The following is a 26829-nucleotide window of genomic DNA, read 5'->3' on the forward strand; positions in this document are numbered from 1 at the left end:
GCGCTATTCTTATAGGTGGGCGGGTCTAAACCCCCGCTAGATGAAGACATCTGATTGGTTGCTGTGATGGTATCTGCGTCGCTATTGGTGAAGACGTTTTTTGAGGGAAAAGAGGGGAGAGGAAGGCGTTTTGATCGATGATGTTTTTTGGCGATTTCACAAGTTGAAAATATTTGCTAAACGTTAGGTTTATATGCTAGCACACTTTGGGACATTTAGTACTTCGATTCTCAATTGCAATTATATTTCCTTCTTTTTTTTTGCTTGTATGTAATGTTTTAAATAGGGTACAAGTTTCAGAAATTCTGTTGGTAGAAGAGCCATTTTCCAGACGAAAAAAATTGTAACGCAAGAATATTATACTTCTAGTGCATATTAATGTTCAAGTAGTTAATTGTCGACGGACGTTGTGTGGAAAATGACGTGAACTTTTATGACGTTCTGTTGGAAATGACGTGAGCTTTTTTTAACGTTTTCGAGCCAATCATGATTATTCTTTTATTTTATTGAGAGCTTACCGCATGCCTAGCGCAGGGGTGAATTCATTGGGTTAATTTACAATCACAATCAATCATTGTCCATCCCTAGCCCACCAAACGCTGACAAATTCCTAAAGGATTGCGCACATGGCCATTGTTCCACCCTACCGCCAATTTGACCTAGGCGCGTCTGGTTGCACCAGTTAGTACAAAAAACCAAATGAACTGATACTTAAGAACTAACCGACATCATAAATAGATACACTTGCTCTCTCAGACTGTCTAGAATTACAGAAACGAACCGCGATCGCGTATGTAATTCAGTCAGCCAGGAGCGAATACTAGTAACTTGCTGCTAGCTGTTTACTAATAAGGGCCGTAGTAATAAAAGTCATATTTCTTGCCATTCAACGCCAACGGCCAAATGCGTCGCTTTTAAAGCTTTCTTCTTCGTTTTTTATTTTATTCTCAGACTGCCCCAGTATACTTTCTGGTTTGTCCCTTGGCCTAATTTGGCCTTTCCGCCTGATAACATGATAAACATCGTATGTACACTGTGTGTTTGGTGTACCAAAGATAAGGGGCTAGACCTCAGCGAGGACAACTTACATAGTAGTAAGGTTGTATCGTATAATTATGAGGTTCAATGGTAATATAAGTTGTTCATCTTTATGAAAAAAAAACTTAGATATCTAAAACTTGTATATTACAGCAACAACAGATGGGGAAAGGGGAGGGGCAGTGAAAATGAGTCACTTAACTACTTTCCTAGAAAAGCCTTGGGCGAGCAACTTAGATTTTGCTGTCCTTGGGGAAAGGGGAGGGGCAGTGAAAATGAGTCACTTAACTACTTTCCTAGAAAAGCCTTGGGCGAGCAACTTAGACTTTGCTGCCCTTGACACTCAACATAACTTGCTGCTGTATGCAGTGGTTATAAAAGTCCTGTTTCTTGCCAGTCAACGCTAACGGAACCAAATATTCATTAAATGCGTCGCATTCTTAAGCTTGGTCGCTTTTTATTTTATTCTCATACTGCCCGATTATACTTTTTGGCTTGTCCCTTGGCCTAATTTGGCCTTTCCGCCTGATAACACCGCATGTACACTGTCATTTCCTATAGAATAGCCTTTGGCGAACAACGTTTAGACTTTGGTCTTTGACACTCAACATAACTTTGGGAACAAAGGCGCGAAAATAATTACACGTGCCTACCCTCACGTAGGCCCGGGTTTAAAAAACGTTCCACGTTAGATTTAAAATCGATTTTGCTTGGCACCGACGCCGGTTGGTATGGAATTTGTCCCCTTATGGAATTATTCATGTCGTACTGGCAGCCGTATAGTAACATTGAACGTGCCCTTTTCTGGTGCCTTCCAAGTTACCACAGGGAGGGTGTTTGGTAAAGAGAATGGACAAATGTACCTCCCCACCCTGCTTTCCACCCTACCTAGGAATGTAAATTATAACTTAGCAATTTTGCTCCAAAATTGCACCCAATTATGTTGTTTTTACAATGAGATGAAAACTGAAGATATGGATGTTGGCGTGAATTGATGAAAAATAATGTATATTTCTTATCCAGGAGGTTTAAAATCAAACCTCCTTGTTAAAATCAAACGTTTTGGGTTTTGATTTTGAAATTGAAATATTGTATTATGACATAGCCTGTGTGTGTGGAAAATGCAGACAATACATTGAATTGGTGGCTCTGTTGTTGGCTATAGTGTATCAGCAGCTGACTTACCTTTTTTATTTGTTTATTATTATTTTTGTAATATTGTACCTTCTTTCGATAGCTGCGGCGACCAATCAGATGCCGTAGATCAGAGGCTTTCCCGCCAAAAGGGGCGGTACTGATCCGTGGGGAGGGAGGCCGCTGAAGGGAACCGCCGGACCATTAGGATCCATTGGTGTTCAGTTTCTGCCAAAGGCAAAGGCAAGATTCTCCGGCTGAACTACCGACACTGACTATGCTGCTCGTCAGGATCTTTCGTGGGGGCTGCCGAGGCCGAGAGGCCGTGAAGGAGGTGAGAATCTCCGCCTTTTCTTCCCGCTAGGCCGGCTAGAGAGTCTGCTAACGCCGTATAACGTTACACAATATATCCGTTATATATTAAACGTAACCGCATATTGGAAAACCTTAAAATTTCCTGGTCCCCTTGCCTTAAATTCTGTCACGTTTTCTGTGTACCAGCCCGTTAGTTTTCCTAAGAATTACGTCTGCTTATTGAGAACCGTGTATGCCCCAGGTTTATGTGAAGGAAAGCCAGGGTTTGCCGAGTTTTCGTGGAGAAATAAGACCTCCGGGGGGCGACATATGATTCGTTACGCGGTACGGCGCTACCACATGTGCCGACATCATGACCATTACGATCCGTTGGCCTTTCTATTAGGCAATGAATATTCCTCGTATTCATAAATACTTCCTGCCAGCGAGGAAAAATTACCATTTAGATCCATTCAGATGAAGTGACCCTACACAAGAACACAATTCCTTAATACTGGAAAGATTTTACGTTAAAAGATTTTAAGAAGCGGCGTCAAGGTTATTTTCGGCGTCGTGCGTTACTTGACTTCTTGAGTGTTGAACCAAGTGATCTTTCACGTTAAGTGTGTGAAATGTCTTAAGACAGTATAAAGAGAGGTAACTCCGTTAGTAGACGGACTTATTTGGGTCAGCAAGTAGAGCGAAGCAATTGTGGGTATTTCTTTTTTGTTTGCGGGGGTTTCTTTGCCTTTTGACGCTCAGTGACCTCTGGGTCACCTTTTTGTTCTTTGGTTCGCGCAAGCAGCTCATTTATTCTTTGATACTTCCCAAGACCCAACTTGCAATATTAGACAAGCTTTTAAAGATTTTAAAGGAGGAAATGCTTTCGTTTTTGTTTGGTTTACACTGGTTGCTATGCTCTAGAGTCTTAGACATAACTGTGTCATGGAAAGAAAATACAACAAAAGAGAAATCTAGCTAATTATACCCTTTGAAAGAACTGATATCCGTCTGCAATTATAAGATTACTTATTAGTAGGTCACTGTCCTGTTTTGCTGTTACAAAAATGGTGCTATATTTTTTTGGGTTCTTAATGCATTTGTACTGGTTTCTAATTTCTTCCGAACTCCATGTATGAACATCATTTGGAAAAAGAAAAGGGTTATAGAGAAATATTTTCTACTGCCCTCCTCCCCACAGTTTAAAATGGAATAGTCCAAAAGATATACCAAAATGTATGTTGTTTTTTACTCATTATTTTGCCCCAAAAGCCAGTGACAAATATGTCATATTTAACTTTCTACAAAACATTTTCTTGTGGTCAACTGACTTTTCTTGTGGTCAATTGACTGTGTCCGGAAAAACAGCATAAGTGATGTTTACAAAACTAATGAAACTGACCACAAAAACACAATAACAATCACAAAAGATAAACTCAAAATCCTGCCAAACACAACCAAAATATACCACCGGCACCAAATATTTCAGAATAGAAGAAGTGGATCTTTTGGGATCTTTTCTGTTGTTGTTCTTGTTGTCGTTTCTGTTTACAAAAGATCACATTGTTGTTTACAGATTAGTATGAGCTTTGATGCATGAGAAAACCATTGACTCAGCAGCTAAAATAAGGCCACAGCAAGTAAATTTTATGGATGACATCCTCCACAGACTCCAAATCTAATGCGAGCGGGCGAAAAAAAAAACAAGACGGGCCGAAAAAAAACAAGGTTACTACATTTTAACATTTTGACTCAATCATTGTACAAAAGGTTTTGATTCCGTGGGAACATCACATATGCACAGTCAACGTCACATATCACTGCATCAAAGTAAGAAACAAAACATTAATTCATAGCCTTTTCTTGTCTCCTCTCTCTTCATAGTTATCTGCCATCCACCTTCCGGCATGGCAACAGACATCTTTGCCCATTTTCGGCATGTTAACCACTGTCATAGGGCAACAAAATTTCTCGTTTTTTTTTTCTTCCAAAATCAGGCAAAAATTAATGTGAACTCTGATGTCATCCATAAAAATTACTTGCTGTGGCCTAACCAGAACTCAAAGGGTTTTGGGTGTCACTTTTCTTGTGTTGTTTAGGCATCAGTCCATTGACAAATAAACAGCATCTGGCCTGCACATGTTGGTACATGTAGAGTTGTCATCATGTTGAATAAGCCTAACAGATGTCTGGATTTTTGACAACGCCTAATAAATTACCCACCACTGCACTCTTTGGGTTTAAAGACTAAAAAAACTGTGTAACATCTTGAATAGTAGACTTCTGTCCAGGTGTTACCTCTACAGGTTATAAGAGTTGAAAAGGCCTTAAGTCTAAGTTTTGGGTTGGGCAAATTCCTTTGAACTTGAAGAAAATGCCATCATTGTTGCTTTTTCTTTGTTCTCCTTTTCTTCCAGGATTTTTGTAAGGTAATGACATTTGTAAGATCAGTGCTGAGTATGGCTGTTACAATGTGTTGGCTCCAACCCAATTTCAACCAGCCCAAACCAGTCTTTTAGATGAGTATCTGCATGGGGGGATACTGCAGTTTTTAGGGCTTAGAAACCAGATTTTTCAAACTCAATATTGTAGTCACTTATCTACATACTGAGTTGAAACAACACTGTCCCAATGTATATTGACCCTCATGGAGCAAATTTCTGACTTAAAAATTTAAATGGTTACTGGAAGGGTCCTGGGCTGATTTTTAGGGTACCGGGTACCACCCAGAAAATAAAGGACTAATCTTGGGGCTTGTTTCTGCAGTTTTAAATGCCCAAAGTATGAAATGTTGATTCAAATGTGCTAAAATGTGAAGCAGTATGTGTCAATATATGACAAAGATTGCCTTATTCAAAATTTTTCCAGTTTTGCTGCCCTGAAATTGCGTTAGATGCCTTTAAAGAGCCTCTGGCTAGTCCACAGCCCAACCCAATGTCAACCAGCCCAAACCGGTTTTCTAGATGAATATCTGGGTGGGGGGATTCTGACAACACTAGTTACTATTGTACAGTATTGGTAAAATTAGCAAAGCCGCATGTGTAATGGTAAATTCAGCAGGATTATTGAGGTTTAACGGTAAATTGACTTGAAGACTTTTGGGAATATTTTTGTTGGATTGTTGTATTTATGGGGTGGCAAATTTCTATACTGGTACAGTAACATATTGAAAATTACCTGCACCAAATTTTACCTGCACCACTTAGAATGTAGGAAGTATGGGTCACCACAAAAACCACTTTTTTTTAGATTTCAAGTATATGAGGGCCTGCAAGCCCTTTTTCGTAAGGCGTAATCAGGCCGTTTTAGACTTCGTAATTCGTAGGCAGCCTCCGCAAAAATCAACGTAATTCGTAATTGCACATTAGCCGCAAATCGTAAAGTCGTAATCAACTCTGAGACTTTAACGTAATTCGTAATAGGCGGCGAAAATTTTGCGTAATTCGTAATCACTACCCCCTCTTGCAGGCCCTCGTATATGTAAGGCCGATAGAGTGATACACAAAAGCACTACAATTGAAAGATCAAGAAAATTAATAGTCGGTGGAAAAATAATACGATAAATGGTGACTCCAATTTTTTAGCCTAAAAGGTGTGAAAAATTTGGCATTAATTTTGGCGGCTCATCAAAATGTCAGGATTTGATATCTATAGAAGTTTGATGACCTTAAAGTAAAAGGTCGTTTATGTGACCTAGAGGTCAGGATGGCTGAAAGGGGGACAACCAACACAAACACAATAAATGTCAAATAAATCAGAGAAATATCCTCCAAACCTACAATTAAACATAGGCCCGACACAGGTGCCACATATATCATTTAGGGCAATGATAGCACATTAGTTAGCGTCATTATAAAATTCTAAACCACCTGTGGTGATGTCCGATAATTTGTGACATCTACTAGTAAACATGAATTTTTAAAGCAATCTACCAATCTACCAAATCATCAATCTACCAAAAAAACGACAGAAATCGTGGGCAAAAATATACAAACATCCAAAGGACCACTAAGAACTACTCTAAAGTAAAACCCCATGACTTGCCATGCCTGGTCTCAAAATGGGGGAAATTTCGTTTCTGAAGGCCTGAAAATCCAATATTTCCCAGGGGGGCATACTCCCAAACACTCCTTCATTTGCAAGCAACTTGTACCAGTCAGAATTGCCCTTCAAGGAAGGTAACAGACAGTTACCAAAACGTTGGCTCCTAGTGGTGTAAAAATAGTGTCTTTATTCAAGCCTTAACTGCGTTTTGTAGAGTTTAAAAGTTATCGACCTGACATGTCAGGGTGACCCCCTATAGCTACATGAGTCCTTTTCACCTGAAAACTATCATTAACCAACGCAGGGGGGATATTCCTAATTATCTTCCTAATTACTCATAATCATCTCTCAGGCGTCCGTCATTATTTTCTTCAAGTAGATCAAACACTAAAAAAAGTTTTCCATGCAGCCATACAAAAAATGCTCTGCAAAAAAATAATTTCTGAGAAGACTAAATAAAGAAAGATGGTGGATATCGTCTGAAAGCTTCTACGCTTTACAGAACTTAATACTTTATACTTTATACTTTACAAGCAGCTGCTTTTAAAACCTTGATAAGTTGATTGCATGAAAGGTATAAAGTATCTATAAAATCTATCTCCTAGGAAAAAAACAATAAACAGAGGCTTAACGCACTGTAAACTCTTCAGTCACGTTTTATTGGGTGAAAACAATAGTCATAGCTTACTTATAAACTACCAACAGCAGAGTAAAGGACAAATAAATCATATTTTTATTCAACCACCTCATGTTTTGCATAGAAGAGGGTCTGCATGCAGTTTTCTGTAAGCCATAGCAAGCCATTTTATTTTACACTACAGTTAATTGTAGAAGACTGACTACTTAATTCAACATTTGTAAAACTAAAAGTGTTGTTGGGAAGTTCTTTGTGTAAGTGTAATTGGTCATTTGAATTTCACATAGCACATTGTCTGTTGTCCTGAATTTAAAAGCGATACAGAAAAATTCTTTCTATTGGCAAGTACATTATATAATGTCCTTGGTACCACATAGTTGAATGCCAGATTGCCCCTGAAACGGAGCCTCCAAGGTCCGTAGTATGAATATGGAAGAACATTCCAAAGAAGTTGCCCCAAAGCCTAAATACAAAAACAACCTAATTTACTGTTTAGCCTTGCCTGTAGTGCTGTGTACCTAAACCTCTGGACTTGAATATGGACATGGACCTGAACATGGGTTTAGGTACACGGCACTGTTTCCTGTCTGCCTGAATTTACTGTTATGCATTTCCAGGATCCCCCCATGCAGACCCTCATAGAAAGGTCGTTTGAGGCAACGTGTACCCATTAAGATCTTAGATATGCCTGTGAGATTACTGATTTCCGCAGCAATGATGTTGTTTCCCATGGTGGCATTGGAGACTGACTGCTGCGTTGTTTCCTGCTAATGCAATAAATTGCGGTCGGTGGGAATATCTGGAGAGCAAAGTCTCAAGAGGCTTTCCCATTCCCAGCATGCATAGCTTCAGGGGGTAGGAATGATGTGTTCCTTTGGTGTTTTTATGCCTGAATCTGAAATAGTAGGGCTGCTTGCTAAATATTTAAGATCTGTTAAATTATTTCAGGAACTAGTATCTCCTTTTTTTTTATTGACAGACGGTATAACCTTACCACTGAAGAATAAACCACATATTCCATGTTTACTGGAAAAACACAAGAATTTCACACTCTGTTTCTTGTCAGATTCAACCTGTAGATCTAGTAAGTTGCCTAAATTAGAAGATAAAATGCTAAAACACCACAAAAAATGCAAAAAAGCTAATTAGCATTAAAATTATATTGTATATCGGCCTGCACTGGCGCTATGCATCCTGGGAATGGGGAAACAGTGAATACATGACAAGATGTTGCTTTGACAGTTGCAATTCAAACATCCTCTGGAGCATACAGCAGGCATCCCTGCTTCGTCACTTTGCACCTAAAGTGACATCAATATAACATGATTGCCCAGATGCAGCCGAACAAGCATTTGGCATGCCCACGATACCACAAGCTATCTGCCTTGCCATATTTTTACCTTCGCCAAGAGGGTTTTGTTTTCTGTAGTGTCTGTCTGTCTGTGTGTGTGTGTTTGTGTGTGTGTGTGTGTGTATGTGTGTGTGTGTGTGTGTGGTTTAGCACCATAACTCAAGAACCTTTTGATGGATTGTTATGAAACTTGATAGGTGGATAGGTGTTGATGAGACCTAGAAATGGTTAGATTTTGCAGCAGTTTCCCATCTCAAAAATAACCCAAAGCCTAAACCTCTGCTTGGAGAGTAGGAGCAAACATTAGAAACATATTGTTTTTGCTCAATTTCCTCTTCTTCTTCTCCAAACAGTGACCTCTGACCTGACCAATGACATGGTTTGTTGACGTTTTGGGTTACATAATGTTGCAATTTCATGGTCTGCCCTGCTCCCGTCACCATATACTAGTAGTACATTGTACATATATGTGAATGTGTTTGAGTAATTCTTGTGTTACATCAGAATAGGCTGGTAAAAATCCTCATACCATGATAAGGAAGATTGAGTACTGCAGTAGATGACATGGTACCTGGTGGTGGGTGGGTTTAGAGGACTGCATGTGATTGTGAAGGTCATAAGATTGCTCAGTAAAAGCCCTTCTGTTAGGCCACAACAAGTAAATTTTATGGATGACATCCCCCGCGGACTCTAAATCTAATGCGAGCAGGCAAAAAAAAACAAGGTAGGCTGAAAAAAACAAGGTTCCTACATTTTTAAATTTTGACTCAATCATTGTACAAATGGTTTTGATTCAGTGGGAACATCACGTATACACAGCCAGCATCACATATCACTGCATCAAAGGAAGAAACAAAACATTAAGTCAGAGTCTTTTCTTGTCTCCTATCTTCATAGTTATCTTCCATCCACCTTCCGGCATGGCAACAGACATCTTTGCCCATTTTCGACATGGTGACCACTGTCAGAAGGCAACAAAATTTCTCCTTTTTTTCCAAAATCAGGCGAAAGTTAATGCGCGCGCTGATGTCATCCATAAAAATTACTTGCTGTGGCCTTATCAGTTAATGGATGGGTGAAAGCTAACCAGGCAGATCAGATCATGGAGGTCCATGATAAGGTTGATAAATTTATCATCTAGTGCAGATGTCAACTGATGATGATTATCACATCCTGGTGATGAAGTATTCTCCAAGTAGATGTATGGGGCTCCTGGCTTGTTTCAGTTATAATTTTCATGTTTTGTTATTTTTCACTGCAGCTTCATTTCTTAAGAATTTGCTAAAAATGTAGATTGTTAGTTGGTTACGAATTCTCTATTGGATACAGGGTTATAATTAGGCAGCAGGGAGAAATGTTAAAAATGTGTTTTCCTAAGTTTAAATCGAATTCAACAATAAAAACAAGTAAAATCTGAGATTTTATACCTCCGGGCTTTTTATTGTATATTTTCATATAGGGTTTTAAACAAAGAATTTATCAAGACCGGACACCCCTCTGTGTGAGGGGTCATATACGTGGACCAGACCGAGAATAGCTTACACACGCCAAAGGTCAACGGTCGCGACCACTTTCACACTCAAAGGGGTGTTTTGGGGCCACCAAAAGGCGCCATTTTCACACCTAAAAACACATAATTATACAATAAAAACAAAAGAACGTGCATCATCTGCAGCCCAATAGCAAAACATATAGCGAGTCTCAAAAGAATCCGTCCACCAAAACGCGAGAAACAGCTGCGAACATGAAAATCTACATCTCTCACAAAACCCGCGGAAGGATGTCTCCTCCCCCGGAGGTAATAATCCGATACATGCCCAGCCGATACTGCCCTGAAATCGCTTTGGGTGCCTTTACAAAGTTGATACCACATTATATAACATACACTAAAAACGTCAAATCTTTTGAATATATAAGGTTTCTACCCATCCCTGTGGAACCCATACTCCCATGTGGCTTAAGTACATAGAGTGAGTGTGCTTTAAAAGATAATGCTGGCTTGAAAGTTAATACACGAACTATTGCTGAATTAACATGATGCTCACGCATGGCAGTGCACGATATACGCTGCTACTTCTGCAATAAAAGACGCATAATCGTTAGCCGAGGCTGGTATATTTTTTTGTTGAGGCTGTGAATTTAAAGGCATCCAATGCGATTTCAGGGCAGCAAAACTGGAAATATTTTAAGTAAGGCAATCTTTGTGATATTGACACATACTGCTTCACATTAGCACATTAATAAGTATTTCATTCTTTGGCAGAAACAAGCCCCAAGATGATTCCCTTATTTTCTGGGTGGTACCCTAAAAATCAGCGCAGGGCCCTTCCAGTAACCATTTTCTGCCAGAATTTTGGGAATTTTTGCTCCATGAGGGTCAATATACATTTGGATAGTGTGGTTTCAGTATGTAGATAAATGACTAGAATATTGACTTTGAAAAATCGGGTTTCCAAGCCTTAAAAACTACATTGGATGCCTGGGTCTGCATGCCTATTTCTATGAGCGGCATCTCATTTTTGCCTCACAAATATTAGTGTCCTTTGGGATAGGTTTGATTCAACTTACTACATTAAAAAAATAAAAGGAAAATTGACTTTGAAAATCCAGTTTTGCAGTCCTGAAATTTCTTCTTGAGTGCCATTAAAACTCAACAAAACTGTCTCCTTTCTCCTCTGAATACAAAATTTATTTAATCTTGTTTAACACAGTTTTATTGTGGGGTTCAAGCCTTTAAAATGATGTGATTTTGATTTATTGAAACATTGCAATACACGTGGGACAAAGGCAGCTGTTGCTGGTGTTGTGTCCCACACATAGAAACAAATACAGGACAGACAATACTCATTTTCACTTGAGTTAAGTGGGGAAAGTCGTGTAAAGTGCCTTTCCCAAGGGCACAAGATTGGTGGCATGTCAGGACTCAAATCACTACACTACAGTAATTAAATGCAAGTACAGGGCTCGAAATTCATTTTTGGGAATAGATGCACTGGTGCACCCAACCTAAAAAATTGGGTGCACAAAAAATATTTTAGGTTCACCATACAAGATAAAATAAGTAGAATGTCAGCAAAAACTAAAATCATGTTTCATTTCAAGAAAAGTGTTATAACAATGATTGTATAATTTTTCCTGACACTTGCTGTAACTACCATACATTTAATATCTTTACATACGTAAAACCTAAGAAAATATCACCCAGTATTTTGAGCCCTGAAGTAAAAAAAGTAAATACCTGAGCTAACAATAGTTCAATGCTACCAAAAAAAATGTTTTGATTCCGAGGGTTCTCTGATCACCAAACTTGGCCTTGCTATCTTCACATTCATGGCATTGGTGACCCTGACCTTGAATCTGTAGGGATGTGTGCCCAAATGGAATCTGAACTTGAAGTCGGCCTTGATTGCATGAGGTCAAGATCTAGATCGCATGAAGGCATTAGACTTGTACAAAATAATTTCTACCCAGTATATACATGTATATAGATAATACTGCTTTGGACTTGTTAATAAAAGCATCATTTTGGACGGTTGTGCTCTAGCTGGCATCTGTATTTTTGTGACAGAATTTCGCCGCTCATAATGGACAAAAATTTTGCCCAAACTGTCATCTTTGACGGACAAAAATTCAGAATGGCCGCAACACTGATTGCGACATAATTGAAAAATTTAGAGCATAATTCCATCTTGGTAAATCTTAATGTCACACTTGGCAAGCTTTTATAACTCACAAAACTTACCCTAAAAATAATTCATGATTGTGGTAAGAGACCAGCTAAACTCCAGAAGAGGTATCTGTGAAACCCCCTGGAGAGCCCCCGTTTGCTGACAGGTGCATGCTAGATTGGAGTATTTGGGAGGTCAAGTATTTTAGATATTGAGCTCTCAGGGCTGCCTTTTAAATGACCACCAGGGAGGCCCTTGACTATCATTTCTTTGTTGTTCCATAATTTGGAATTTTGGGAAAGAATTTCTGGTACAAAATGTGTGTAATGTACAAGCCATTCTCTACCTTTGAAAGATGAATTTTTTATCCTTCCAATTTCACTATAACTTTTTTGACAATCCCTGATGCTACCAACAAATTCCAGAGATTTTCGTCTGTCCCCTTTTCTAACAACTGCAATTCAAATATGGAGTTATATGCCTGGACTTTATATTTCAACAGATTTGTCACAAACCATTCCATCTTGTAGGACATTCTTCAAGTAGAATTTTCCCAGGAAAAGAAATATTGATAGCTTGACAACAAGTACTTGTAAGATGCTATGTATATGTTGAATTATAAGGCCATGCCAATTTAATTTGTTGATTCTCGGATTTTTTTCGTAAGAAATATGAAGCGACAGGGCGAAAAAATAAAAACAAAAACAGGTCTAGGCATCTTATTACAGCACCAAATGCTACAATAGGAGCCATGAAGTCAACACAAAAGGCTGGGTTAATATTTGAACAATGAATTTTGAACTTTATCAAACCACTGCATTGATTGATGGAAAAGCTGTAACAACTAGGAAGAAAGAACTTTCCTCAACTCTTGGGGGCAAAATTTGAGCATTTTTGAGTTGAGTCAGAAGCAGAATCTTTTCTTTTTTTTTGCAAATCAGAAAAAAATGAAGAGGTGAATCCAAAAACCAACAAATTAAATTGATGTGGCCTAAACTCCCTAACCTTCAGCCTTTTAAGGTAGCTATCAAGCATCAAATCTGTACTGGGTATGGGTTACACAGCAGGTAGAAGGTTAACAACAGGCTAGCATGCTGGTTCTAATTAACCCCCAGTACTACTGACTAACCCGTAACTAATTCTGATTTACTGAACAAACAAACCCATACCAGAGGTGATATGATTAGACATCAACAAAGGGGACTAATTTATCTAAACAGGCAATCTTGCCCCATGCTAGGTTTCAACTAGGTGTGAATTGACCCTAAACCCCTAAAAGACCTCCCCCTGCCCGCCTATAAGTGTTTATAGTATCTGTTTATGGAGGAAAAACAAATAGAATTTGTAGCAAGGCCAATGAGTCCTGATCCAAGGTTCTAGGTACTCTCCAAGCAGAGGTTTGAATTCGGCTCATATTTGACTTCTTTTTAGGTGTTTTTTTATCAGGCTTTCTTTTGTTATGTTTTGTAAGGTTTTGAGTCAGTGTCGTGGTCACAAATAATAGTGTGATGGCCCAATACACTAAAATGCACCAGCTCCAAACTTTGCTTAGCTTCCATAGCATGCCAAAAACTGGGGTTTTGGGGTCTTCAGGGTCTTTGGGAGCTTTTATGTGCTATTTTCTGATTGCATATAGACAACATAGCCGGCCTGGTTGAATTAGAAGACAGCCGAAGACCACCAAACCCCCAGTTCTATAAGCCTGCTACGGAGGCTAATCAGAAAACAGCCGAAGACCACCAAACCCCCAGTTCTATAAGCCTGCTATGGAGGCTAAAACTTGCTATCCTAGTTTACATAGCCAGGAATAGAAGTGTACACAGTCAACTACAACAGTTCACGGTTGGGTAAATGGTTAGGGGTCACATACAAATGAACATCTCAAGTGGTCAATGTGTTTATCTTGTCAAGATCTTAAAACTGTGATTCCCGTGTGAAATATCATTATCGTCTTTGAAGAATGTAAACAAACAAGAAACTTTCACTCTTTTCTCATTTCACAACAGTCTCGTCAACATTCTATGAATACCTGGTTGTCATGCTCTAGAACCTCAGTTTGGAGTTACCAGGAAAAATCAAAACAATGTTCAATGCTAGAGGTAATGGACTTGAAATCCTTTTTCTGAATACCTGCACTGGTGCAGTAAACATTGAAAGTTCTTTGGAATTGCCCCCCTCCCAAGAAAAGCATGTTGGCAGAACGTACTACAACTGCGCAAAACCTGTAATGCACATGCATAGCATTTTGGTAGAACGTCTTATATAAGTCGTATTCGCGCGTATAACACTCGGTCTGTAGTTTCCGAATGTTATGTTGGAAAAGATATCGTCTGCAACAGGCAAAATTCTAATGCAACGTTGACCAAAAATCCAACGAAAACTGGGAAAAATCAAGGTTTTGTGCAGGCGTAGTACGTTTTGCCAATGTGCTCCTTATAATTAAGTAGAAATAAAGTGTAAAGAGCACATTATTTTAGAGAGAGCTTGTCTCAAAAGGCCAGTTAGCCAGGCTACAATATCAATATCATACATGTAGTGTCATATTCCATAATTAATTCTTCAATGTGTCCATTCGCTGTCAAACATGTAATCTTGATATCCACAAGTTATATCTAATTGTCACTCTAATTATTTTTGTGGATTCAATTCTTTCATCTATGGAGTGGTTATAAAGCAGATCTATACCACGAAAGTATGAATTAAATATTCTAATATCAATATTATCTTGCCCTATTATAAAAAATGCAAAAAATGAAGAAACAAAGTTAACACGAGAGCCAAATACGTACATCGTAATGTCACAGTTTATTCGGAATGCAATTTTCGCGGAAGCGCAGAGAGCAAGTAGGAAATTGTCGTGGTACATTGTTTCCTATGTAGACAGAGCATCATCTCTTTGAAGGTACAAAAATGGAGCCTTTGAAACTTATCTTCCCAGTTGTCTATCGCAACTGAATAAACAGTCATCTAACTATAGACAAGAATTCTGACCAAAGGTCTGGAAACCCAACCCCACACAGCTTTAATAGCTCCGCTACTCAATGCAACAGCCTAGGAGTGGTTTTGGGTCCAACGTCTGAAAATTATAACATTGAGGGAAAGAAGGAGATACAAGAAAGTAGAAAATGGAGAGGAGTTTGTTAATGCTGGCAAGGAGCCTTCGTACCATCTGCAAACGGAATATTAGACAAGACAAGGTAGGGCGTTGTTTCACATTTTACTGTTGGCAAATAATGCCACATATTCAGCTGAGTACACACCGAATCCGATACAGAACCAACCGATAAAAGAAATCAGAGTCAAACCGAACTTTCACACTAGTTCGTGTATCACGCATCTTTTCTTACTACTTAAAAGAAGACTGTTTCAACATTTTGGAAGCTTCTTAGTCAATGAACAAAACATTTTACTGTTGGCATTGCCACATAATATTCAGCTGGGTACACACTGAATCCGATACAGAACCAACCGATAAAAGAAATCAGAGTCAAACCAAACTTTCACACTAATTTCCCACTTTTCTTACTACTCACAAGAAGACTGTTTTCATCATTTTGGAAGCTTCTCAGTCAACAAAACGTTTTGGCAAGATGTCATCAAACGTATTCATTTTGACACCAATAACAGATGTATATACTGTCTCACTTCGTGATATGGTGATAATTTACTTACATATATCATTTCCTTGCATTTTTTGGCACTAGAACATGTGACAATTTGTCTTTGGCTGCACGCTTATACAGTATTAATGTACACTTGTTCTGGCTTACTATCAGAATGTTGCGTGTAACTGAGAAGTCATAAAAATTCCACGCATGTAGACTTGATCGATAGACAATTTCTGTCCTATTTAGTGATTCTCTTGCACCCCACACTTTTGCCAAGGCTATATTTGTAACATTTATTTCAGAACAGATGTATAGAATTACGTCACAGGGTTTTTGGTTACCCCTAAGAGACTCAAGTGAATAAACTAATTAACAGATAATCATGACGAGAATTTCTTACGCAAAAATTATTTTATAAAAACACAGGTACTTCCATATAATTTAACAGACCATTTCATTATTTCTAGGAAGGATACTATATATTGTATCCATAACCATGCTTTCTAGTTCTATGCCTGAATGGGTTAGGGTTAGGGTTAGGGTTAGGATCAGGCACGGTTATGAATTGACTGCACATATTCAAGAGCAATTAGGTTTGCCCCAGACACAGTTCTGGATATGCATGGACTATCCAGAATCGTGGTTTTGGATAAAGCACGGTTCTGGATACATTACAGATAAATTCAACACACTCCATGTAATAATAGACACCCCCAAAAGCATGCCTTAGTGGCATGGTGAACTCATTGTTTAGTGCTGCGTGTATGGTCACACACTTTTCGCGCCAACAAATAACCCGATACCACCTATCCATAACACCAGTGCGCTATCAATTTCATCCGGAGTATTTGGGTGGGAGGGACTCCACTAAACGGCATGGCAGCAGTTCTCTTCATATATGGACCACACTGGGCAATTGAGGTCATCAGCTGAGAGTTGATTATGATGTAACGACTGAAATATGATTTTCCAAATATAGAATAATTTTTCTATCCGGTTTTGGTGTAATACTGATCTCTTAATGTTATATGGATTTACACAATACATTTCAGCTAGAAACATTTTTTTTTGCAATTCAGAAATAAATATACCCAGTTAATTATGATGTAACGACTGAAATATAATTTTACAAATATAGAATTATTATTCTTTATATCAGGTGTTGGTGTATAGGACTGATCTCTTACAGATTTACACAATACATTTCCGCTGGAAACATTTTTTGGGGGCAATCCAGAAATAAATATACCCAGTTATGGCATAACACAAAATTGTACAAAAATTTGACTAAAATTTACCTTTTCATGTCTATTGATATAAAGTAATGCATTACTGCATTATTTGAAGAAAAAATCCCTAAAATGTAGTTGGCAGCCATTTTGATTTCTCCATGTCCTCACTGAGAAAAATTAATTATTATTCTATTCTAAAAAAAAGTGTACAGTTTCAGGGCTTGAAATACTGGGTACATGTGCACCTTAGTGCAACCAAAATTGGGGCTGTGCACCCATTTTTTTTCTGTGGGTGATTTTTGTAGGTATTTTGGTACATATTAGATGTAAATACAGGATATTCTTGGCATCTAAGTGTCAGAAAAATAATAAAATCTGTGTTGTAGTAATTATTTAAGATTTTGAAGTTAGCTCCCATTTCAGATTCAAGCTCAGAAGAGGAGCAGTAAGATCTGTAATTATGTTTTGTTTTGTATGGTGCACCCAAAAAAATTTTGTGCACCTAATTTTTTAGATTGGGTGCATCAGTGCACCTATTCCCAAAAATGAATTTCGAGCCCTAATTTTTGCACTGCAGAAATCAGAAAAGGTAAACCCAGGGTAGACCGGACAGTGCCCTTTACACTAAACAGAACCTTAGGCTCCAATGCACAGAGGATGTACTGCATGGATTTAAACAACCGTTCAAAAATCAATACAGCTTTGGGCCCTCCACAGGCAAGCTTATGCCACAGCAAGTAAATTTTATGGATGACATCCTCCACAGACTCCAAATCTAATGCGAGCGGGCAAAAAAAAACAAGGCGGGCCGAAAAACAAGGTTCTTGCATTCTCAAATTTTGACTCAATGATTGTACAAATGGTTTTGATTCAGTGGGAACATATACACAGCCAGCATCACATATCACTGCATCAAAGTGAGAAACAAAACATTAAATCAGAGCATTTTCTTGTCTCCTCTCTTCAGTTATCTGCCATTCACCTTCCGGCATGACAACAGACATACAGTATTTGCCCATTTTCAGCATTTTGACCACTGTCAGAGGGCAACAAGATTTCTTGGGGTTTTTTTTTGGTCAAAATCAGGCAAAAATCAATGTGCGCGCTGATGTCATCCATAAAAATTACTTGCTGTGGCCTTCGTTTGAAAGCCTTGAACATTCTGGAATGTATAATCGGAGCAGACTGAATTATACCTGCAGGCAACATCGGTGGCATATCAACTACTCACATGACATACCCCTGACTATGTACTGTAATCCCTGATTTTTTCGTGGTACGTAGGCCACAGCAAGTAATTTTTTATGGATGACATCAGCGCGTGCATTAATTTTTGCCTAATTTTGGAAAAAAAAAATTGTTGCCTTCTGACAGTGGTCACCATGCCGAAAATGGGCAAAGATGTCTGTTGCCATGCCGGAAGGTGGATGGCAGATAACTATGAAGAGAGGAGACAAGAAAAGGCTCTGATTTAATGTTTTGTTTCTTACATTGATGCAGTGATATGTGATGCTGGCTGTGTATATGTGATGTTGCCACTGAATCAAACCATTTGTACAATGATTGAGTCAAAATTTTAAAATGTAGGAACCTTGTTTTTTCAGCCCGTCTTGTTTTTTTTTCCCTATCGCATTAGATTTGGAGTCTGCGGAGGATGTCATCCATAAAATTTACTTGCTGTGGCCTCATCGTTATCAAATCATTCGTCTTCTGCCCCCCTCCCCCTCTCTTTCTTTGTGAAAATACCCATTTTCCTCAGACTGTGAAATTTTACTACAGTACAGTGAAGGCAATGTAATTTACAGTATGTAGTCCCATGTGGGATTCAGTGGTACAAGATTTCCTTTTTAGATACGGTGTGTGTGGTCGAATATATATCCACATACATGTACACTGTACAGCCTTTAAATAATACCTAGTTGTGTGCATTGAATGCATAATGACATTGCTTCATATGACTACATGTGATAAGCCCCATGATATTTAAAATTTATCCCTTGGAGTTGCCTCTTGTTTAAAGGCATCCAATGCGATTTCAGAGCAGCAAAACTGGAAATATTAGATGAATAAGGCAATCTTTGTGATATTGACACATACTGCTTCACATTAGCACATTTCAATCAGTATTTCATACTTTGGGTATCTAAAACTGCAGGTCCAAAATAAGTCCTTATATTTTCTGGGTGGTACCCTATAAATCAGCCCAGGGCCCTTCCAGTAACAATTTCAGAATTTTGGATATTTTTGCACCATGAGGGTCAATGTACACTGGGATAGGGTGGTTTCAACTCAGTATGTAGATAAATAACTAGAATATTGACTTTGAAAAATCTGGTTTCCAAGCCCTAAAAACTGCACTTGATGCCTTTAAGAAAAAAAAATTATGCCTAAGCTACCGTTAGATATTTCTAAACATGATTTTTGTGCCATTTGTATTGTCTGTATATTACTGGTGATATTGATATTGTCATATGAGACAGAAAGGCTTTTGCATACGCTAAATTTCAAGTGATTAAAATACTGCAAAAGTTGAAATGTTTGTGGTGTTGCTTTTGCAGTCAAAATTCGTCACGTTTTTCCCTTCCCTGCTAAAATGAATGACATTACTGTAACAGTACCTGACTAGCAGTTGCATAATATAAGCAGAGTACTTGTAACTGAATATTTTGACAAGTAGGAAAAAAATATTCATGTAATATGCTATATGCATACGATAATACTTTAGGCAACATGGATGACAGATTCCGTATGTTGTCACAAGCTCCCTTCTGTCACCATGTCAGTGCGAGTGAGTTAATATTTATGAGTTCATTAAGTGTTCTAACCAACATTTGTCTTTCCATCATTTGGTAGAATTTTGCCACTCAATAACGGACAAAACTGTTTTCTGAATTTTGAGGGGCAAATATTGCTTAGTTTAATGATTCTCTTTCTATATCTTTTTGTCCTTGAAAGATGATAGATTGGGTAAAATTGTCCATCATAAGCAACAAAATTCTGTCAAATGACGGAAAGACAAATGGCTATATAACATTGGGACTTTGAAAACTTACCCCCGGCCAAATGCCAAACCTGTTCATTGACCATCAAATGCATTTCCACCATTAAAAACGCATGCCCGTAGCCAGGATTTTAAATGGGGGGATCTTCCCACTGCTATCAGGGACCAGCGAGTGCCGTAGTGGCGAGGCGAGTGCCGAAGGCGTGAGGTTCCTAGGGGGGTCCAGGGGCATGCTCCCCCAGAAAATTTTGAAAAATGAACCTTCTGAAATGGCATTTCCTGCATTTTTTAGAGGATTTAATAGAAAAAATCAGAGAGAACTTTTTTCAATGACAAAGTGAGCAGTTTTCTTACGATTCCAGCCTCGCTGGTGACACAAATCAGTCCATCTTTTCAAGAAAAATCTTGGACCTTTAGATAAAAAGTAGACCAAAAAGTGGACCTTTAAGCCTTGTGGGGGGGGGTCGTCCGAACCCCCCTGGCTACGGGCATGAAATGCACCCCCCCCACACACACACACACATCTAGCACTCGAAAGATACAAGAATAATCTTTCTGTGCAGTGAATTGTTCCTTCATTGCTAGTCATTCCTACATCCAGACTTTCTTAGTATAAATTGACCAACCACCAGTACAATTTGTAGCTCATTTCATGCTGCATTAACTCCCAGTCAGGCCTGGAGCTTTAAACAAGACCTCTTTACTCTTAATCATACCCTCATGTGTTTGATGTCAGCATTGCCAAAAGTACTCTTTGTGTTCTTTGCCCTTGGTGTATAAGACTATTATTGTTGCTCCAGTTTAGTTATTAAGGTCGTCCCAATTTAATTGTTTGGTTCTTGGATAGCTTGGTGGTTTGACTCGCTAGTCAGGATAGGGCCAGTTCATCTATTTTTCTCTGTTGTTATTTTTGGCAATCTGGCATTCGATTACACGATACACATAATTTTTTAATAACACTTAATATAATGATGACTGCAGGATGACAAATAACATGCTAGTATGTGGAATTAAAACAATGAATCGTGCTTTGCGAAGAATTTCCCACTTAATGTCAAATCATAGTGGCTGGATGAATTTAAATGGCATACTCAGGCCTCGAAATGAACTTTTTTTTGCTATTGTCCCAGCATTGTCCCAAAAATAAATTTCAATTGTCCCAAAGTGAGGATGAACTGTCCCAACCTGTTTTTCAGCAAGTGAACTTGAAGTCAGCTTTATTTTGCTTATGTTCTGACTTCCATGCGCGGTATAATTGCAGAGTAAGGCCGACTTTAGACTGACGACAGTATACGATCGCACGACAATCGTTGTGGGCGACGGCTGACTTTAGACACATGACCAGGACACCCACAGCGCAGGAGGGCACGCCGCGCGCCAATTCAAAATGGCGAGAGAACCCCTTTTTTCGCGGCATGCTGCAGAAGATTGTTTTTAATCTGCTTTTAACTCGTTGTTCTGTGGATGAGACTCCTAGTTCGTGCCCAGCAAAGAAGGGGTATGAGGCACATGTACCAAGCGGGGCAATATACTCCGGGTTTGAACCCGGCGTTCAGTGCTGCCGTCGGCCTGGCTATATTGGCCGGGAAAATCGTCAGATCGGTTCGTACCGGAGAAGTAGCGATTGGTGGCTGGGGATTGTACTAGACACGTATGACGATATAAAGTCTTTGGTTTGATGGCATTTAATGATACTGGCGATGTGCTTGGACATGAAATAACGCTTGCAGGCTTATTTGCATAAGGCCAATGACCTCCCACTTCCTTCGCCGGCGACGGTTCACTTTAGACGGTGGAAAATCCTCCTCGGACCCCCCGCTGAAGGATCGCACGATAGGGTCCGAGGTGGTAGTGACGACGATTCGAGGATTACCGTCGTGCGACTATTTTGATCGTCTTTAGACGGTTGTAAAATACCATCGCCGGCAACATCTTGACGATAAACATTCGTACGACTATTTAACCGTCGTCAGTCTAAAGTGCCCCTAACAGGGAAATTTTGGAGAGCTTTTTCCAGAACCAAACAAAAGAAGGGCTGACATTCCGATGTTGATTATCTTTCTATTGTCCCCGAGGTGTCCCAGTTTGCCTTTTTATTTGTCCCAGCTAAAATCTTAGTGGTCACTGGCCATCGGGACACTGTTAATTTCTAGCCCGGCTTGCTACAGCTCACAGAAAAAGGCATGCAGGCCCTCATATGAAATTGTATAAGGATTGCACTCACGTAGACCCTGGATTACCATCACTACATGTTTCAACTCAACATCAAAGTCCTGCAGGCATGGCCAAAAGCTCACAATCTGGTTGAAAGCCTGCTCCCTGATGTGTGGTGACTTGACGGACATGGTGGGCTTTGATTAAAAAGCCATACCTATGGAATACCAAGCAGCAGAATAGAAGAACAGACTACAAGGGACTCTGTATTTCAGTGTGAACTCAGGTCTGGAAAAAAGCAGATGGAATAGATTTAGCCAGTCCAATTTATTTCCATGGCTTTCGGACATTTCAAGGTGAAAACCTGTACAATGGCCAAGTGCTCTTCTTGCATTCGGTAGGTCGTGAGTTCAATCCCCGTCCAAGGTACACCAAATACTTTAAAAATGGAAGTTACTGCTTTCTTTGCTTAGCACTCAGTATTTGGGAAAGAGTATGGGAGTTAAACACTCACCACTCCCAGCGGACTAGCCCCTGCTGTAGTGATTGCACAACTGTGTGGCCCAAGGGCTGCTGAATCGGAGATGGGCACCGCCCTGCACCACATGGTGCGGGAAGGACTTTAAGGTGAAAATGTAGCAAGTGGACATAATATAAGCAGAGGGCATGGAGGAAAACTTGAATACAATTGTATTTACTCCATATAAGTGAGCTCACAGAAGTATTTTTTGTGTGACTTTCGGCTTTATGTCCTATCCTAGAGGACGTCCCTAACTGAACCTAGCACAGGTACTAGTAGTAGGTTTACCTGAGTCAACTGATAAAAAGGTGTTATGTGCCTTCCTTTCCCAAGGGCACAACACTGGGGCTTGCCTGGGATTCGAACCCAGAACCCCTAACCACCTTGCCACCTACATGAGTTGACGTGAACACTTCTGTTCTTGTTTCCCTGCAGCTATGGTCTCGTTCGGTCCACAGCGACCGGGTGCGTCACCAGAGTACCCAGGTTGCGTTGCCTGGGGTTCGAAACCAGAACCCCTAACCACCGTGCCACCTACATGAGTTGACGTGAACACTTTTCTTCTTGTTTCCCCGCAGCTATGGTCTCGTTCGGTCCACAGCGACCGGGTGCGTCACCAGAGTACCCAGGTCGCCATGCAGGACCTTGCCCAAGAAGACAGCGCCAAGCCCGAAGATGCCAAACCCGACGAGAGCCCCAAGAAAAACCCCGTCTGTTCCTACAACGAGTGGGACCCGCTGGAGGAGGTGATTGTTGGACGTGTGGAGGGCGCCTGTGTCCCGCCCTTCACTGTGGAGGTCAAGGTCAGTGTTATGAACTACCACACAAAACCCCCCTTTCTTAGAAGTAGAGCAGTCCTGTTATATAACCCCCCTATCTTAGGGTAGACAGTTAAGGGTAAGTTTTTGTTTGAAGGACATGTGGAGGGCGCCTGTGTCCCGCCCTTCACTGTGGAGGTCAAGGTCAATGTTATGAACCCACTTTTAATCTCTTTAATCCAAATTTAACCTAATTTTTCCCGAAACGGGGGTTAGACGTGCTTGCTTCAACTAGTTCAAGTGCAAGTCTTTTTTTAGCAAGATTTTTACGGCTGGATGCCCTTCCTAACGCCAACCCAAACCCTAGTAGGACCCAGGATCCCTCTAACCCACTGTGAACTATATGTGCACTACCACAGAAAACCTGGGCCTTTCTTAGAAGTAGAGCAGTCCTGTTTTTGAACCCCCCTATCTTAGAAGTATAGCAGTCCGACCTGTTGACTCCGAGCCCTGGAGTCAACACAATAAAGTATGAAGCTCCTCAAAAGACCAGTTCATTTACAATCCAACAACACGGAATTACAACAGTCTGAACTCAGAACACTTCTTTTTCATTTCTATAAGATATACTAACGTAAGGCCTAGGAAAAAAAATGTTGTGTTTCCTGTTTCCTGATCGATCCTAAAAAAAAAACTGCCGACTCGACCAGGACCAGTTTAAATAAAGGTTATTGATTGATTGCTTATAAGTTTATCATTTTGGGCAAGAACAGACAAAAGTTTGCAGAATTTGGGTTGTTTTAGCCCAGATGATGGCATTTCAGCACCAAGGAAAGTTTTTAATGTAACAAAAGGAACATTTTTCTATCAACAAATCCACAGGAAAGGAGTAACAAATAATTAGGAAATACGGTATTTAACTAATAATTAAGTAATAATTAGGAAATATGTCAAAGATTGTTAAACGTTAAAAGTAATTTGGCACCAGTGTTTGATTTAGGCTATGTCTACTAATATATCTCCACAATTAAGAATGTAAGGGGCACCCTGTTTTTAGACATGTATTTCATGTACTTGAAAACTACCATCATATACTTCCAACTTTCAAGTTCAGGGCTTGAAACTCATTTTTAGGAATAGGTGCACTGGTGCACCCAACCTAAAAAATTAGATGCTCAAAAGTTTCATTGGGTGCACCATATAAAACAAAACCTAATTACAGATCTTACTGTTCCTCTTCTGAGCTTGAATCTGAGCTAACTTCAAAATCTTAAACAAGTACCACAACAAAGATTTTATTATTTTTCTGACACTTGGATGCCAAGAATATCCTGCAATACTATTTTACATTTGGTATGTACAAAAATACCTACAAAAATATTTAGGTGCACCAGTACACCCACAGAAAAAATGGGTGCACAGCTCCAGTTTTGGGTGCACTAAGGTGCCAGTTTTGGGTGCACTAAGGTGCCAGTATTTGGAGCCCTGTGTGACCTGCATGTACTTGAAAACTACTCCCAACTCATGCTTCTCAGTAATCTCCGAGCTGATAGCTTGACTTATGCATTTGTCCTTGATGTAAAGTGAAGTTCTCTCCGTGGAGTGTGCTTTTCTCAGTGTCTATATTCGTCACACTGACAGTGACGTGCACACGTTCTGACAAGGTCATACGCTGCACCGGGCGATTGCAGCATCTCTGACGTCAGCGCAGCAATTTTGTGTAATCCTACAACACTCCGAAGAACGTTTCTTAGATCCTGAAAGCATTTATCAAGGCTGTAGCCTGTGTTACACAATCTTTCACTGTCAGGGGCTGATTGGACAGAACATAGGCAGAACGTACTGCGGATGCTCAAAACTCTGATTTTTCACGGTTTTCACTGGATTTTTGGCCAGGCCACAGCAAGTAAATTTTATGGATGACATCCTCCGCAGACTCCAAATCTAATGCAAGCAGGCGAAGAAAAAAAACAAGCTGGGCCGAAAAAACAAGGTTCCTACAATTTAAAATTTTGACTCAATCATTGTAAAAATGGTTTTAATTCAGTGGGAACATAACATATACACAGCCAGCATCACATATCACTGCATCATAGTAAGAAACGAAACATTAAATCAGAGCATTTTCTTGTCTCCTCTCTTCATAGTTATCTGTCATCCACCTTCGGGCATGGCAACAGCTGAGAATGAGTTTTTGAACAAACACCTAAATCCTTGGTTGATAACTCTGGAACACCCTACAGATTAATTTTGGACAAAATATTGCACTTTGGACAAATGTTTGTAGCCCTTTACAGCTTATACTTATAAAGTTGATATTTTGTGGAAACCTTCCTTGGCACATAATAGACCATAATGACACCCAGCGGGGGTCGTCACGCGTCATTGAAAATTGAAAAATCTGAAGATGTTTTTAAAAAATCTGAAGATTTTCTTGAAAATCTGAAGATTTTTCAAAGAATATGAAGATTTTTTTCAAAAGTCTGGGAAAATCTGAAGATTTTTCCAAAGAATCTGAAGATTTTTTCAAAGAATCTGAAGATAGTTTCAAAGAATCTGAAGATTTTTTCAAAAAATCTGAAGATATTGTTCTGAGATTGGATTGAAACAATCTAAATTGTTTTAAAGGAGCTCAATTTTTTTCAAATGTGATCTTGAAATTTATGTTGTAACTTCTTTTAATATTGACTATTTCTTGTTCTTTGTGCATCTGTCCAGGCAAACACATATGAGAAGAACTGGTCGTTTTTCGTGAAGAACGGAGGTAAGCCATTCCCCAACGATCACATGACGAAGGCCGTGCAGGAGGTGGAAGAGTTCTGTAACATTCTGAAGCACGAGGGCGTCATTGTGCGTCGTCCAGAACCCGTCAACTGGTCTGAGGTGTACAAGACTCCCTGGTTCGAATCCCCAGGTAAGCTACAATCTAAATTGTTCTCTATATGGCCATATATTATATTATATAGTGATTTCATTAGGCTATACCAATTTAATTTGTTGGTTCTCAGATTTTTTCGAAAAAATATGAAGTGACAGAGTGAAAAAAATAAAAATAAAAACAGGTCCAGGCATCCTTAGCCCCAAATACTACAATAGGAGCCATGAAGTCAACACAAAAGGATGGGTTAATATTTAAACAATGAATTTTTCATTTTTGATCAAACCACTGCATTGATAGATGGAAAAACTGTAACAACTAAGACGAAAAGGACTTTCCTCAACTGTTGGGAGCAAAATATGAGCATAGTTGAGTTGATTCAGAACCAGCTCTTTTTTTTTTGCAAATCAGAAAAAAATAAAGAGGTGAATCCGAGAACCAACAAATTAAATTGGTGTGGCCAAATTATTATGTTTACTGAAGGAATTCAAAACATATTGTTTTTGCTAAGT

General features: G+C 39.4%; 1 protein-coding gene across 2 annotated transcripts in view; it reads left to right on the top strand.

Annotated features, from left to right (window-relative positions):
• Window positions 1-2341: 2341 nt before the first annotated feature.
• Window positions 2342-26829, top strand: part of LOC109468728 (glycine amidinotransferase, mitochondrial-like) — a 29575-nt gene continuing 5087 nt past the window's right edge. The window contains exons 1-3 of one of the 2 annotated variants that reach the window (XM_019767051.1): window positions 2342-2506; window positions 23260-23484; window positions 26158-26353. In XM_019767051.1, the coding sequence (XP_019622610.1) occupies window positions 2450-2506; window positions 23260-23484; window positions 26158-26353 (478 nt within the window). In that variant the 5' untranslated portion in view covers window positions 2342-2449. Of the gene's footprint in view, window positions 2507-15172; window positions 15364-23259; window positions 23485-26157; window positions 26354-26829 lie in introns of those variants that run through there. The other variant, XM_019767049.1, reaches the window with a different exon arrangement.

This window comes from Branchiostoma belcheri, unplaced genomic scaffold (genome assembly GCF_001625305.1).
Source record: "Branchiostoma belcheri isolate BF01 breed outbred unplaced genomic scaffold, Haploidv18h27 scaffold2, whole genome shotgun sequence".
Lineage (NCBI taxonomy): Eukaryota > Metazoa > Chordata > Leptocardii > Amphioxiformes > Branchiostomatidae > Branchiostoma > Branchiostoma belcheri.